This window comes from Microtus pennsylvanicus, chromosome 9 (genome assembly GCF_037038515.1).
Source record: "Microtus pennsylvanicus isolate mMicPen1 chromosome 9, mMicPen1.hap1, whole genome shotgun sequence".
NCBI lineage: Eukaryota > Metazoa > Chordata > Mammalia > Rodentia > Cricetidae > Microtus > Microtus pennsylvanicus.
The window spans coordinates 789,481-802,043 of record NC_134587.1 but is presented as its reverse complement, the minus strand read 5'-3'; the positions used below and the strand labels follow the sequence as shown (position 1 = coordinate 802,043).

At 47.3% G+C, this 12,563-nt stretch overlaps 1 protein-coding gene across 2 annotated transcripts; it reads left to right on the top strand.

The window, feature by feature from the left end:
* Positions 1-4,269: 4,269 nt before the first annotated feature.
* Positions 4,270-7,427, top strand: Timm10 (translocase of inner mitochondrial membrane 10). Of its 2 annotated transcripts, none has more exons than XM_075984685.1 (3): positions 4,270-4,408; positions 4,769-4,881; positions 6,999-7,427. In XM_075984685.1, exons 2-3 carry the CDS (start codon positions 4,811-4,813, stop codon positions 7,198-7,200), a joined length of 273 nt encoding a protein of 90 aa, XP_075840800.1. In that variant the 5' UTR covers positions 4,270-4,408; positions 4,769-4,810; the 3' UTR covers positions 7,201-7,427. The 2 variants fall into 2 exon arrangements, with proteins under 2 accessions (XP_075840800.1, XP_075840801.1); XM_075984686.1 differs by having other exon boundaries at positions 4,283-4,388.
* The last annotated feature ends 5,136 nt before the right edge of the window (positions 7,428-12,563 follow it).

Here is a 12,563-nt window from a genome sequence, read left to right as displayed (position 1 = left end):
TTGATAAATAACAATAAATTTCATTCTTAGGGTTGGAGAAATAGTTCGTTGTTGAAGAGCACAGCGCTTGCTGTTCTTACAGAGTACCCAGTATGCAGTTCAGTTCTCAGCACCCACATAATGGCTCATAACCTTCTGGAACTCCAGTTTCAGGGCATCCGATGCCCTTATCCTACCTTCAAAAGCATGCATGTAGTGTTACATACATGCAGGGCACTACATACATGCAGGCAAAACACTGATACACATGAAATAAAAATAAATAGATCTTTAAAATTTATTGTGAATCCCCCTTCTCTTTGAGGACAGGGAATCATTTTTCCATGCTCACAGATATAGACTTAGAGCTTTGCCAGGGCCTTATTAGGCTCTTGATAAATACATGTTGAATTAGGGAGTCAATCAAGGAAAACAGAAAAAAGAAAATAAGCTGGGGTCAGTGTCTGGGATGATAGGAAATAGAGATTATTGCATGAATCCAGGTTTGGGAACCGATGTTCGAAAGTGTAACATCTGTCCCTACTACGTCTCCTTTATCCATCCAAACATTATCTGCCAAAGACAGACGAATTCTTCCACTCTTCTCTGGCTTGATGGTTTTTTTTTTCTTACCTTAGCTCATTTCTTGTCCTGCTGTCACAAGATAATAAAAACAACAAAACCCAGAAGATTGTGGCATCAGTCATCACAACTTCTCTTCTTTTGTTCCTTGACGCAGTGGCTAGCGAACACCAAGTAAATACTGGAGACAGCGACATTGGGCATGAAAGAAAATATCCAGCAGAAGATAACTTTAGTGTGGGGAGATAGTAATCACATTAAACAAGCAAAATGTGTGATATATTGGATGCAACAGGTTCTACAAAACAAGGTGAGCCAGGGCAAATGATAGAGTTTTGTGCTTTTGCTTTGTTTCTTAGGGAGGAGAATATATTTGTAGATAGGGCAAATGATATAGGAATAACGATCTCAAGTAAGTTTGGGACTGAAGTCTGTGACAGGGAGGGCTACCAGCATCCCTGCAAATTGAATAGTAACTAGGAAGAAGAAGATATGATTTATGTGTATGATGAAAAGAGAGGATATCGGCATGGCTGGGGAAAGTCCTGGGGCAGGAGAGCAGCTGGAGAGAAGAGGAAGAAGAGGGTTGGCAGATTGTGTGGGATTTGTACTAGCTCGTATTGGTGATCTACTTAATAGGACCTAGAAGCACCCAGAAGATAAACCTCTAGCATTTCCACAAGCTAATTCTCTATGGGGTTAACCGAGGTGGGAGACCCATGCTGAAAGTCTGTAGCAACTTCCCTTGGACGGGAATAGCTGGCTGGATATAAAATAACATGAGTTGAGATTCAGCATCCTTCTCTCTGTGTGTCTTGACAGTGGTCATTGATGTGATGAGCTGCTGCCCATTCCTGCCACAATGGAAGGTTTGTCCTGAACTGAAAGCCGAGGTCAACCCTTCCTCCTTTAGGCTGCTGTTCTCAGGTAACGGAGGTAATGGATCACACCACGGAGAAAAATAATATAAGACTTTACAAGCTATTGAGCAGACTTTGACTTTTGCTCTGTGATTAGGAACCACTGCAGTATTTAGGGGGTGAGTGACATGATCTAATTTTAGTTTTTGACATCACTCTGGCTGCTGTTTTGAGAACAGTCAGACGTGAAGTATCGGCAAGAGAGGGAAGGGCAGCCCTAGAGGAGGGGCTAACTTGGTGATTTGGTACAGTTTGTGGTGACCTGGGCCAGAGAATCATCAGTAGAGGCAAGGAGAAGGGATGAGGAACAGCCACAGCAGAGACAGCAGTGAAATCTGGGTATATTTCACCTCCTCTCACCTCCTGCTCCTCTCAGGACAGTCAAGAAGGCATCTATCTTAGTGTTCTCTGAGTTTCTTATGGGTGACAGGTCCCAATGAGATCCTGAATTCCTTTCTTTGGGGCTGGAGTCCCATCCAAGAAAGTAATGTCCCAGAGTGAGTGGCAAATACGGAACCTTTCTGTGATGATTGGAACGTACTGAAGAATATATTCTAGAGATGAATACATTCTAGAGGTCTTCTGTGCAATACAGTGCACATAAATAGCACTACTATACTGTACAAGTAAATATCATATGTTAAATGTTCTAATTACAATTAAAAAGACTCTTCTGAGAGTTTCCAGAGAAAATATTTGCAATAAGGCTGGGGAAATGGCTTGCAATAGTAACGTCCTGAGTTAAGATCTCCAGGACCCATGTAACAGCAGATGTGCTAGGATGGGTCCCAATCCAGGACTCCTACAGTGAGTCAGGAGGGAGCTTTCAGGCCAGCCAGGCAGGCACAGGCAGCAACAAACACAGGAACCCTTGTGTCAAACACAGTGGAAGTTAAGGATGAAAACAGAAAGAGAACTAATTTTTAAAATCTGCAATAGATTGCATTAAGAAACAAGCAGGCTGTTGAGATGGCTTGGTGGGCGACGGTGCTTACCATGATGCCTGATAACTTTGGTTTGATGACTCTGGACCCATGTGGTGGTGTTAGGGTCCTCGAGAAGTCACACGAAAGACCACTAGACATGCATGCCATCAGCGAGAGTGTTTATTCTCTCGAGAGTAAAGATTCCAGCATGCTGGGGCCGCACATCAAACCCAAAGCCTAAATGACCATGAGAGGAGCACGCAGGTTCCTTTTAAGCACTGCTCAGGTACTTTCAGAGACAGGTTATCTCAAACGTAATTGGCTAAGCAAGCATCGGTTACATTAGTATGTTCCTGATTGGCCATGGTTATAGTTTTACCATTTTTGGGCATTCTTGGGCAAGGCAGGGTATGTTTTAGGGAGATTATAGGAACTGTCCTTTTTGGTCATTGTACTGAGATACTGTGGGACTGGTTTAGGCCTGGTATGTGTTATCTTGTCTCTGGGTGCGTGCTATCTCTCTTTTCCTTTTAGGAAATCGAAATGCAGGCTCAGTTGTAAAACGGGGCAAGTTCAGACCTTTCAGTGGAAGGACAGAGTCAATACCCACACGTTGTCCTTTGACTTCAAGACGTGCCCATGGTCCGTGCTTTTATGAATAAATTTGAAAGTTTAAAATTACACCAAATGAGAGGTTTAGTTTAGGGGTTGGGGGGGCTTGTTTAGAATGCATGAGACCCTGGATTCAACCTTCAGCACTGCCAAAGAGAGACAGAAAAATAAAATCACTGTTAGCTAAAGATGTGGAAACAGCACTTCAGAAAAAAAGACTTCATTGTTAAAGACAACAAGAGATCAAGAAAACACATTCTGGTGATAGCTGTATTGATGCTCATTAGACTGTTTTCTTTTCCTTCCTTTTTAAAAACACCGTTTTTAAACGCTTTTATTAGAAATTCTGAGAGCTGATTCTCCCTCTCCCAGAATCTACCAATTACCCACAACTCATCATCTAGGAGTGGGGCAGTGTTTGTGCCTGCACCCCGTAATCATGATTTTCAGACTGTTTTCTGTGTGTTGTAGATGTGTCCTAATAAAAGTATCTTTAAAAGATTAAAAACCAATGTTTTCATTATTATTTATTTGTATTGTTCATATATATGTGTGTGGGTATAATAGAGAAGTACAATAAAACACGTTCTAGGGCTGGGAAAACAGCTCAGCTAGTATAATTCTTGCCTATATTGTATGTGGTCCTAGGTTAAATCAGGCGCAGTGGCACACATCTGTAACCCAGTACTAGAGAGGTAGAGGCAGGAGGATCATAAGTTGTAGTTCATCTTCGGCCACACAGCAAATTAGAGCGTACCCTGGGTTGAGATCCTGTCTCAAAAAACACAAAACAACAACAACAACAAAAAAAAAAAAAAACAAGCGATCAAAAAACTCTGTACATGTTTCTTCTTTCTGCGAGCAGCAATCCTGTATCCTTCTCTCTCCAACCCCACCAGTTAAGGGCGCACACCCAGCTCGTTTGTTTCCTAATATCTGAGTCCTGCTCCCGGCAATTCTGATTTCACTGGTATGAGGTAACGTCTGGGAATTGAGGTTTGTTCCTAAAAAGTGCTCCAGGTGATTTGAGGATGCAAAACCGACGGGCTCCTTTTGGGAAAGAACATCTGTCTGCGCTCAAGCGAGCGCGCCCTTTGCACACTTGCAACCACGCCGAGACATCCAGGTCGGCCGGCGCTCTGCCCCTCCCTCCAGCCTCTATGGTTCCTTCGGAGTCCTCTCTAGCCCCCGGCGGTGGCTCCGTCTCTATGGTAGCCGGCTTCCCAGCGGCGCCGGGTGGGCGTTTTCTTCCGGATCACAGAGGAGGCTGGACTTCCCTCCCGGAAGTGACCCACGTGCTTTTCAGTTCCTAGCTGGGTGGCCGGCCGCTGCTCGCCGCTGACCCGAAGCTGGGGGTGTCGTGGGATCGGTGAGCGGCCGGAGGCGGGGGTGAGTGAGCCGCGGTGTCGGACCCCGGAGTGACCCCGATGATGCTCTCGTCGTGGCGAGCGCAGCCTCCGCGCCGGCTGCAGCAGCCTCGGTGGTGCTGAGGGTCGGATCCCCAGGGCCGCGCCGGCCAGGCCCACGGTTTCGGGTGTCCCGTGGCTGCCGCCGATCCTCTGGCCTCGGTTTCCGGCCCTGGGCTCTGCTGGTGACAGCCTGGGTGACCTTGAGCTGGCACCGTCCCCTGGCAGGGCCTCGCTTCCACTGCCGTTTGCTGGGGGCAGTGGTCTTGGTCTGAAACCTGCAGCCCCCGGATGCTAGGGCGAAGCGGGAGGGGTCGGTGCTGACGATCGTGTCTGCTCCTAGGACTGAAGACCCGGAGGCCGTTCTCCACCGTGCTCGACTGACATGGATCCGCTTAGAGCCCAGCAGCTGGCTGCGGAGCTGGAGGTGGAGATGATGGCCGACATGTATAACAGGTAATGAGAACCTCTCCACGATACACTTGTCTTGGAAATTGAGCCCGAGTCATCCTTACCGGGACAGAGAGAAGGGCTCGCAGCGAGTGCTTTCCCACCCCCGCCTTCTGCCCCACCCTCCCCGTGTGCTTGGCTAGGGTAAATTAAGGTCACTTGGAAGGACTTGGCTATTGAGAGGGAGTAAAAGGGACGTGAAGGAGGATCTCCTGTCCAGTTTTAAAATCAACTAGTGTTAACCTTTTTTTTAAAAATAACCCATTTAATTGAATTTGTTTCTGTATTTTGTGTTTGTTTATGAGCGCCAGCGTGCACACCACAACAGCGCGCTAGCGGAGGTCTGAGGAGTCCATCTTTCCTTCCACCAGGGGTCCCAGGGATTGGACTCAGTTCCCTGCAAAGTCAGTTAGTGGTTAATACCATGTAGTAGCTAATATTCATTAAATTTTTTTTTTTTGAGATGGGGTCTCTGGTGTAACCCTGGCTAGCCTGGATTATGCTGTGTGGACCAGGCTGACCTTGAATTCACAGAGGTCACCAGCCTCTCTCTCTAGGGTGCTGGAGATTAAAGGTGTGCACATAGTCTTCATTGAACTTTAACTCCGTATCAGACACTTGCGCAGCATTTTATATATATGGTCATTTTATAGTCTTTATTTGTTTTTATTTTACATGTATGGATATTTTGCTTGCATGTATGTATGTATGTACACCGTGTGCCTGAAGAGGCCAAAGAGAGTATCAGAGCCATTGGAACTGGAGTTACAGACAGTCGGGAGCTACCCTGTGGGTGCTGACCAAACCCAGGTCTTCTGCGAGAGCAGTGAGTTCTCTTAACCACCGAACTGTCTCTCTAACCCCCCCATTATCATTTTTTTTATCTTTAATATTAAATAACTCACTGGGTAAAGGGGCAATAACTTCCCTCGTAGCGTGCTTGTCTAGAATGCAGGATGCCCTTGTTTTGACGTTGAAGTGGTGCTTGTAATCACAGTGCCCAGAGGTGGAGCCAGAGAGTCAATAGTTCAAGGTCATTCTTGGCTACAAGTGAGTTTGAGACCAGTCTGGGATAAGGAACACCAGTTTAAAAAAAAAAAAGAAAGAAAGTAAAATCAGTGGGTTAATTTTAATTTTATTAGTGCCATTTTAACATAGGGGAATTGAGGATCAAGGGGCTTAGTAATGTCAGGGTTCGGAGCTGATGAGTAGAAGGTCAGAGCCAATCCTTAGATCAGAGCTGATGAGTAGAAGGCCAGAGCCAGTCCTTAGAGCTGACTTTGCAACTGTTGCTTGTAGCTGTTTGGCCAGTTTGGAAATAAACCCGTCACCTGCTGAGTATCTTTGGAGAAGTTGTCTGGTAACTGATTGTATCATCAGTAAAACTGGCATAATGACACTGCTCTGAAGGAGTTGCCAGTATTGAACATTAAAGCCGTTAGCATCAGGCACGCCCGTCAGGAACCAGTGAGACACCTGCTGGTTGGAGTCAGCAGAAGCTCTTTTCATTGGTTGATTTATCTTGGAGGCTACAAATTAGAATTCTTCTTTCTCCCACCCTAACCCTCCCCCCAAGACACAGTTTCTCTATCTTGCTCTGGCTGTCCTGGAACTCCAGGACTCCAGGCTGGCCTTGAACTCAGAGCTCTGCCTTCCTCTGCCCAGTGCTGGGATTAAAGGCGTGTGCACCACCACTGCCTGGCTGGAATGGTTTTTAAAATGCAGACAGGAAATCAGACCACTTGGCTTTGTGTGATCCTTAGTAAATTACTGAGCACTTCTGTCTTAATGTCCTCATCTGTAAAGTGGGGGTTTGATCGTGCACGCCCCACTTAGCTGCTGTGAGGGTTAGTTACATAACAGTCTGTGTTAGCAGTTAGCACGATGCCTGGCACACAGCCAGCAGCCAGCAAGTCTTTGCTCTTTAACTAGTCTTATACGTGACTCAGACAAGGTTCTTGGTCTGAAGAACCTTCTAATGTGGCTGAAGTGAAAACAGGATTTCCACTGTTTTCGTCGGGGAGAGGGTGAGGCAAAATCAGTACAGCGGGGTTGGAATTGTTGAAGGTTCCTGGGACATCACAGAAAGGTACTGATACAACCTTGTGCCTCTCTAATCTCAGGATGACCAGTGCCTGCCACCGGAAGTGTGTGCCTCCCCACTACAAGGAAGCAGAGCTGTCCAAAGGCGAGTCTGTGTGCCTGGACCGATGTGTATCCAAGTACTTGGACATCCATGAGAGGATGGGCAAAAAGTTGACAGAGTTGTCAATGCAGGATGAAGAGCTGATGAAGAGGGTCCAGCAGAGCTCTGGACCGGCGTGAGGCCCAGGCAGTGCACACCTGGGTGCACCTTGCCATCTAATCTGATTAATGTGTCCCTAGTGGGTGTTTATGTGAAAACTGTCAGACTAGGCTCTCCAGAGCATCTCCAGGATCCCTGGATGTGGGAGAGCCCTCCTGACTCAAGAGGGGAACTTGTCACGCTGGTTTGTGACTGTGTATGTGTGTATATGTATATATCTGTATTAAAGTAAATTTGTGCAAAGCAGTGTCTTTAGTATTTGAAGTAATGGCTCAGTTAAAGCATCCAGCAATAGGCGGCATTTGATGCTCTGGGTCTTTCTGTGTGATTTGGGGTTGGGTTTTGTGTTAGGACCATAGACTGGTGAGGTTAATGGGTTTCTGTTCAGGATATGCTGTTTGCTGTGCGGCCCTGAATGTAACAGATCTCTGCGCTTTAGCAGGTGACTCGGGTAGGAAGCTCTAGACATTTGATTTAATTTGATTTCAAGTGGAGCTCACACTAAAGTGGCATGGTTTAGATGGATTTAGGAAGAAGAAGCCAGACTCTGCTCAGGATGGTGGTGTCAAGGCAAGAGGCTGGCCGAACGTCACGGAAAGTGGTCTGGATGACTCGCCGTCTGTGTCCATCTGATTCAGGCCACACTGAAGGTCTGAGAGGAAACCGGCTCGGAGAGGCAGCCTGACTTGTGTCTGAGGGCCCTCGGAGGAGTGCAGCTTTCATGGTGTGGAGTAAAGGACAACAGAGGCAGGAGCTTTGCTGAGCTTACCAGTCCAAACAGGGCTTGGATCTTGGCTGAGGTTTTCTAGCTGCGTGGCCCGAGAGTCATTTGGCTGCTTCAGTTACCCTAACTGTAAAAGTTTCAGTAATGTCCTACTGCCTCTGACAACTAATAACTCAAACGCTTAGAAAAGTATCTAAAATACACCAAGTACTAAATAATTTGCTAATTTTTATGGGAAGTGAAGACCCTGCAAGTGGTTCTCAACCAGTGGGTCATGACCTCTGTCGCATACTGAATATCCTCATATCAGATACTTATATTACAATTCATAACAGTATCAAAATTACAGTTATAAAGTAGCAATGAAGTAATTTTATGGCTGGGGGTCACCACAACATGTGGAATTGTATTAAAGGGTCGCAGCACCCTTTAATACAGTCCCGTTTTAGAACCACTGCTCTGGATGGACTAATGAAAAATTCCAAAACCTTTGTCTCTTTTGGGTGGGAAGACACTGAAGGCTTTCTAAATGCTGAAGTACAAATTTAGGCCAGCAGATGGCGCTGTCAGCCTTCAGGTCCTAACTGCTGGGGCCAGTACCACAAAGTTACTGCATTTTCTTGTGCTCTGCCAGCAATGCCCATTGCTAGGAAGAGAGAGGAGTCACTGTGAGGAGAAGAGATACTGTATCTGCCATCAGGGCTAAAAGGGACAAGAGTATTCTCTTGATAGTACACAGCTGGAACAAACGAGGCCTGGTGCTCAGACGGAGAAGAGGTTCCAGCTTGGGATGACGCTCAGGCTTTGCTGCGGCAGGGAAGTGTGGCGTGCTGGGAAACAGCCACAGTGTGGTGGCAACACCGAGTGTGAAGAGAAAAGCTGAGCGATGAGCTCAGAAGCCTGGGCAGGCTCAGCTCCAGAACAGCCTAGGGAGTGGGCTGTGTTAAACCATGTGGATTTGCGCCTGCTAAGGGCATCAACAGACTGTTAGAGGATTTAAACTTTTCAGTGTCAGCGACAGCTCTGCTTTTCAAAGGCTCACTCTCCCAGCCAGATAGCGTTAGATGACAGAAGACAGTGAATCCAAGAGGGACGCCGTTCAGACAGGGAGGAGAGAGGGCTGCTGGGAGAAGACCGCTCCTGCGGTTGAGTTGCCATAGTTAAGCTCTCCTCACATGGACTACTCTTAGCGTCAGAACAACTCAGAAGCAGGTACAGCTGCTCCATGTTATGGATAAGAGGCTGAGGCCCTCAAGAGTTAATCACTTGTCCTAGGCAGAGCTGAGATCCTAAGTTACAGACCCAAGGCTGCTTAAGCTGCTGTTCTTGGCTTGAGGGCAATTCCCTAAGGAGATAAGATTGCAGCAAGTCTGCATTTTCAGAGCATTTTCTGTGGGCCGGGCACAGAATGCCTTGGTTAGGTTCTTGCTGCCGGTGAACAAGTGGGGTGGAGTGGAAGGTTGGAGAGACGGTAGACATATTCAAAGAGCGGGAAAAATGACTGAATTAGATTCTTCCTGTTCTGGGAGGAAGTATAAGCCCAGATGTGGTTTGGTTTGATTTTTCCCAGTTTCAAAAATCAGGAAACACCTCACAAAATTCTAGGCTTTGGCTACTTTTAAAAAGTCAGAAGATCTGTAAATCTGCGTTACAGATCGATCGCAGCCTGTTGGAAGGCGGTCAAAGCCTCAGCTCTCCCCAAATCTCTCACTTCTAGTTTCTGCCTCCTCACTGGCCTGACTCGGTGGGCTCTGGCCTACGCCTTCTGCTGTTAGCGCATCCTGTGGCAGGCAACTTCTAAGATTTCTGGGGCCTCAGGGGATACCGCCTGGTGTTTGTGCTCTTAGATGGGTCCCCTCCTGTGTGCAGTGTGCACGAGACCACAAGACTTCTTATAAAAAGGCCCTAGCTAAGGCTGTGGTTAGGAAGGACTGCACATTCTACTTCTCTTCCTGGCTAACTCTGATGAAGCCAGCACTTATGCTGTGAGCTGACCTGTGAAGAGGCCCCTGAGGTAATCCACCCTCACATGGTGAACGCCCCTCCGCCCCTCCCTCCATGTGAGTGAGTCTGCCCTTGCTTAGCTTTGAGAGCATCGCTGAGCCATACTTTGCAGCCTGGGAGAGATATTGGAGGTCCGGACCCAGCCCAGCCACTCTTTATCTCCTGTTAACCTGGAGAAGCTGAGATAATAAATGTTTGCTCTAAGCATTATATTTTGGGGTAACTCAGCCACAGGCCACAGGCAACTCATACTTATGGTATCTATGTACCTCAAGAAGTTGTCTGAGACTTGGTTATTCTGGACCTATGTGGGACTGTGTTGGGTACCATTCTAGGCCCTTGGGATACATCAGATCAGACCGAAGACACTTGCCCTTTTAGAGCATCTATTGCAGTGGGGGATGCTGTTCTGACAGGGAGGCAGACCCTTCACCATCTAGGGAAGGTTCTTAGGCTCTGCAAAAAGCTAAGAAGTGCTTTCTCGAAGTGCACAGGAGTACTAAGCCGAGAGGGTCTTGTCTGAGCATCTTCTTAGGTGGTAGGACACGGTGGAATGAGGGTCTGTAAGCTAGCTGGCAGGACAAACACGAAAAACAGGTGGTTTTGTAGTTGTAAAAACCTTCAGATTTTGGACTAGGAGCTGAGCAAGTCACACCCATGTGTGGCAGCCTCTTTTCCACAGCTGTTGTAAAGGAAATGGCAAGCCTGCCCCTCCCCCAGCCTATCTTTCCCCTTTAGTAGGTTCCCCAGGTACCTGGACTCCAGAAGAATAGCAGGTGCCCTAATTTATTCATTTTAAACATATTTTTTCTAAATTGAGATTTTGGGAATTTCACATCATGCACCCCAATGCCACTCATTTCCCAGTCCCTCCATACCCACCCTTCACCCTTGTAGCATCTGCACCACCCAGCAAAACTTGAAAAGAAATAATAAAAATTAAAAATGCAAATAAAGATATTAATTAAAACAAACAAAAACCAAAACAAAAATACCCCACTTGGCTTTTCCATCATTCCTGCCTCTCTATCCCCTCTTCATTTGTCTTAGTGGCACTGGGACCTGCTGTGTACTCTGCTGTAGACTCTGGTCCACACAGCTTCACTTGCAAACGTCCATTGTGTAATGAGTTGTTGGTCATGTTCAAGCCCTGTGGCTTCTAGTATACCACTAATACTGGACCCTCACCGAATCTCCTCCTGGATATCCTGCTGCCGTCCTGAGTCTTGGAGATCCTGCAGGCGGGTTCTACATGACCGGTCCCTTCACATGCTCCAGCAGGTCATAGATGGGATAGAGGTTGGGGAGTGCCCACCCACAGCCCTGGACATGTGCCTGGGTGGCAGCTGAGTTGGTCTGATCTTGTCACTAGGACCCCTCACTCAGGTGAGGGGTGAAGCCAGCTCTCCCATGCCTATGGGGTAGGGGCAGCTCTGGGGGTGCAGCTTCCCCCCAGCCAGCGAAGGGCAGGGCCAGAAGTGCCCTAGTTAAAAAGAATTATTTAGTGGGTAAGTATGTGCACATATGTCAGAGGTCAGAGAGAAACGTGCAAGCATCAGTTTTCGCCATGTGGGTTCCAGGGCTCGAACACAGGATTGGTGACAAGCATCTATCCACTGAGCCATCTCGCTGTCCCTGGCACCCTTATTCTTACTTCCTCAAGGATAGTTCCAGGCTACTAGATTCCCAAGATATCAGAGGGTACCAGTGGCACCCCATACCCACCTAGGTAATGGGTCCACCGTAAGTAAACATACCCCTCCTCCCCAGTTCTCCCCATATCCTCTAAGTCACACACTAGCAAGATTCCTTTCTTGCTTGCTTTATGCAATAAATACCCTCTACCCACAATCCCTGGGAATCAGAGGCAGGCCTGTGCTGTGGACAGTTTTCAATTAATGGTGCATGGAATTTTCCTTTTCCTCTGAAACCTGTAAGAAGGGACCCCTTACTGCTGACTATCTACAGTGTTGGGGTCTGTGCTCTTCTCAGAACCCCTTAGAAGCCACTTTTCAAGGCATTGCTATTTCTCCTAATATATCTCTTGCCCAGAAGGACAGTCTGTCTCCAGTGCCCTCCTTGAACTGTAATCCAGAGACCCTTCAATAAGTGTTATAAAAGGTGTCCAAGGAGCTACGTGGTTCCAGAAAGGAATGTGCTCATAGTCTGGGCATCAGGTAAAAGCAATAGACTAGCAAGGTTCAGAGGAAGAGTAGGATTTGCCAGACAGTGGGCCTGGAGGGTGGGTGTCCAGAGGGAAGGCACATGCAGGCACCTGTCCTGAGAGGCACACACTCCGTCGGAGGAAACAGGCACACTGTGATGAGTTTACCATAAGAAAAGTCAAGTGTTATATAGGCCACACAGCAAAGGGATTTACAGATCGGGTCTGGCACATTATTGCAAAAAACAGGGCACTTAGGAAATCACCTTTAATTCGGATTTGAAGGATTAGTTTACTGTGCCAGGCCAGAAGAATGTTCTAGTCCCAAGAAGAACTTGAGGTGAAAGCATGAAGTGTTAACGGTGTGAGGGAGGTTTTCAGGGCCAAGTCACAGAGACAGGAGAAGGGAGGAAGAGGGGCTGAAAGCCGCATAGAGGCACAGATGACACAGAGTCATTGTTTGAGCCCGAGCAAGAGGGACCCCTCCCCCA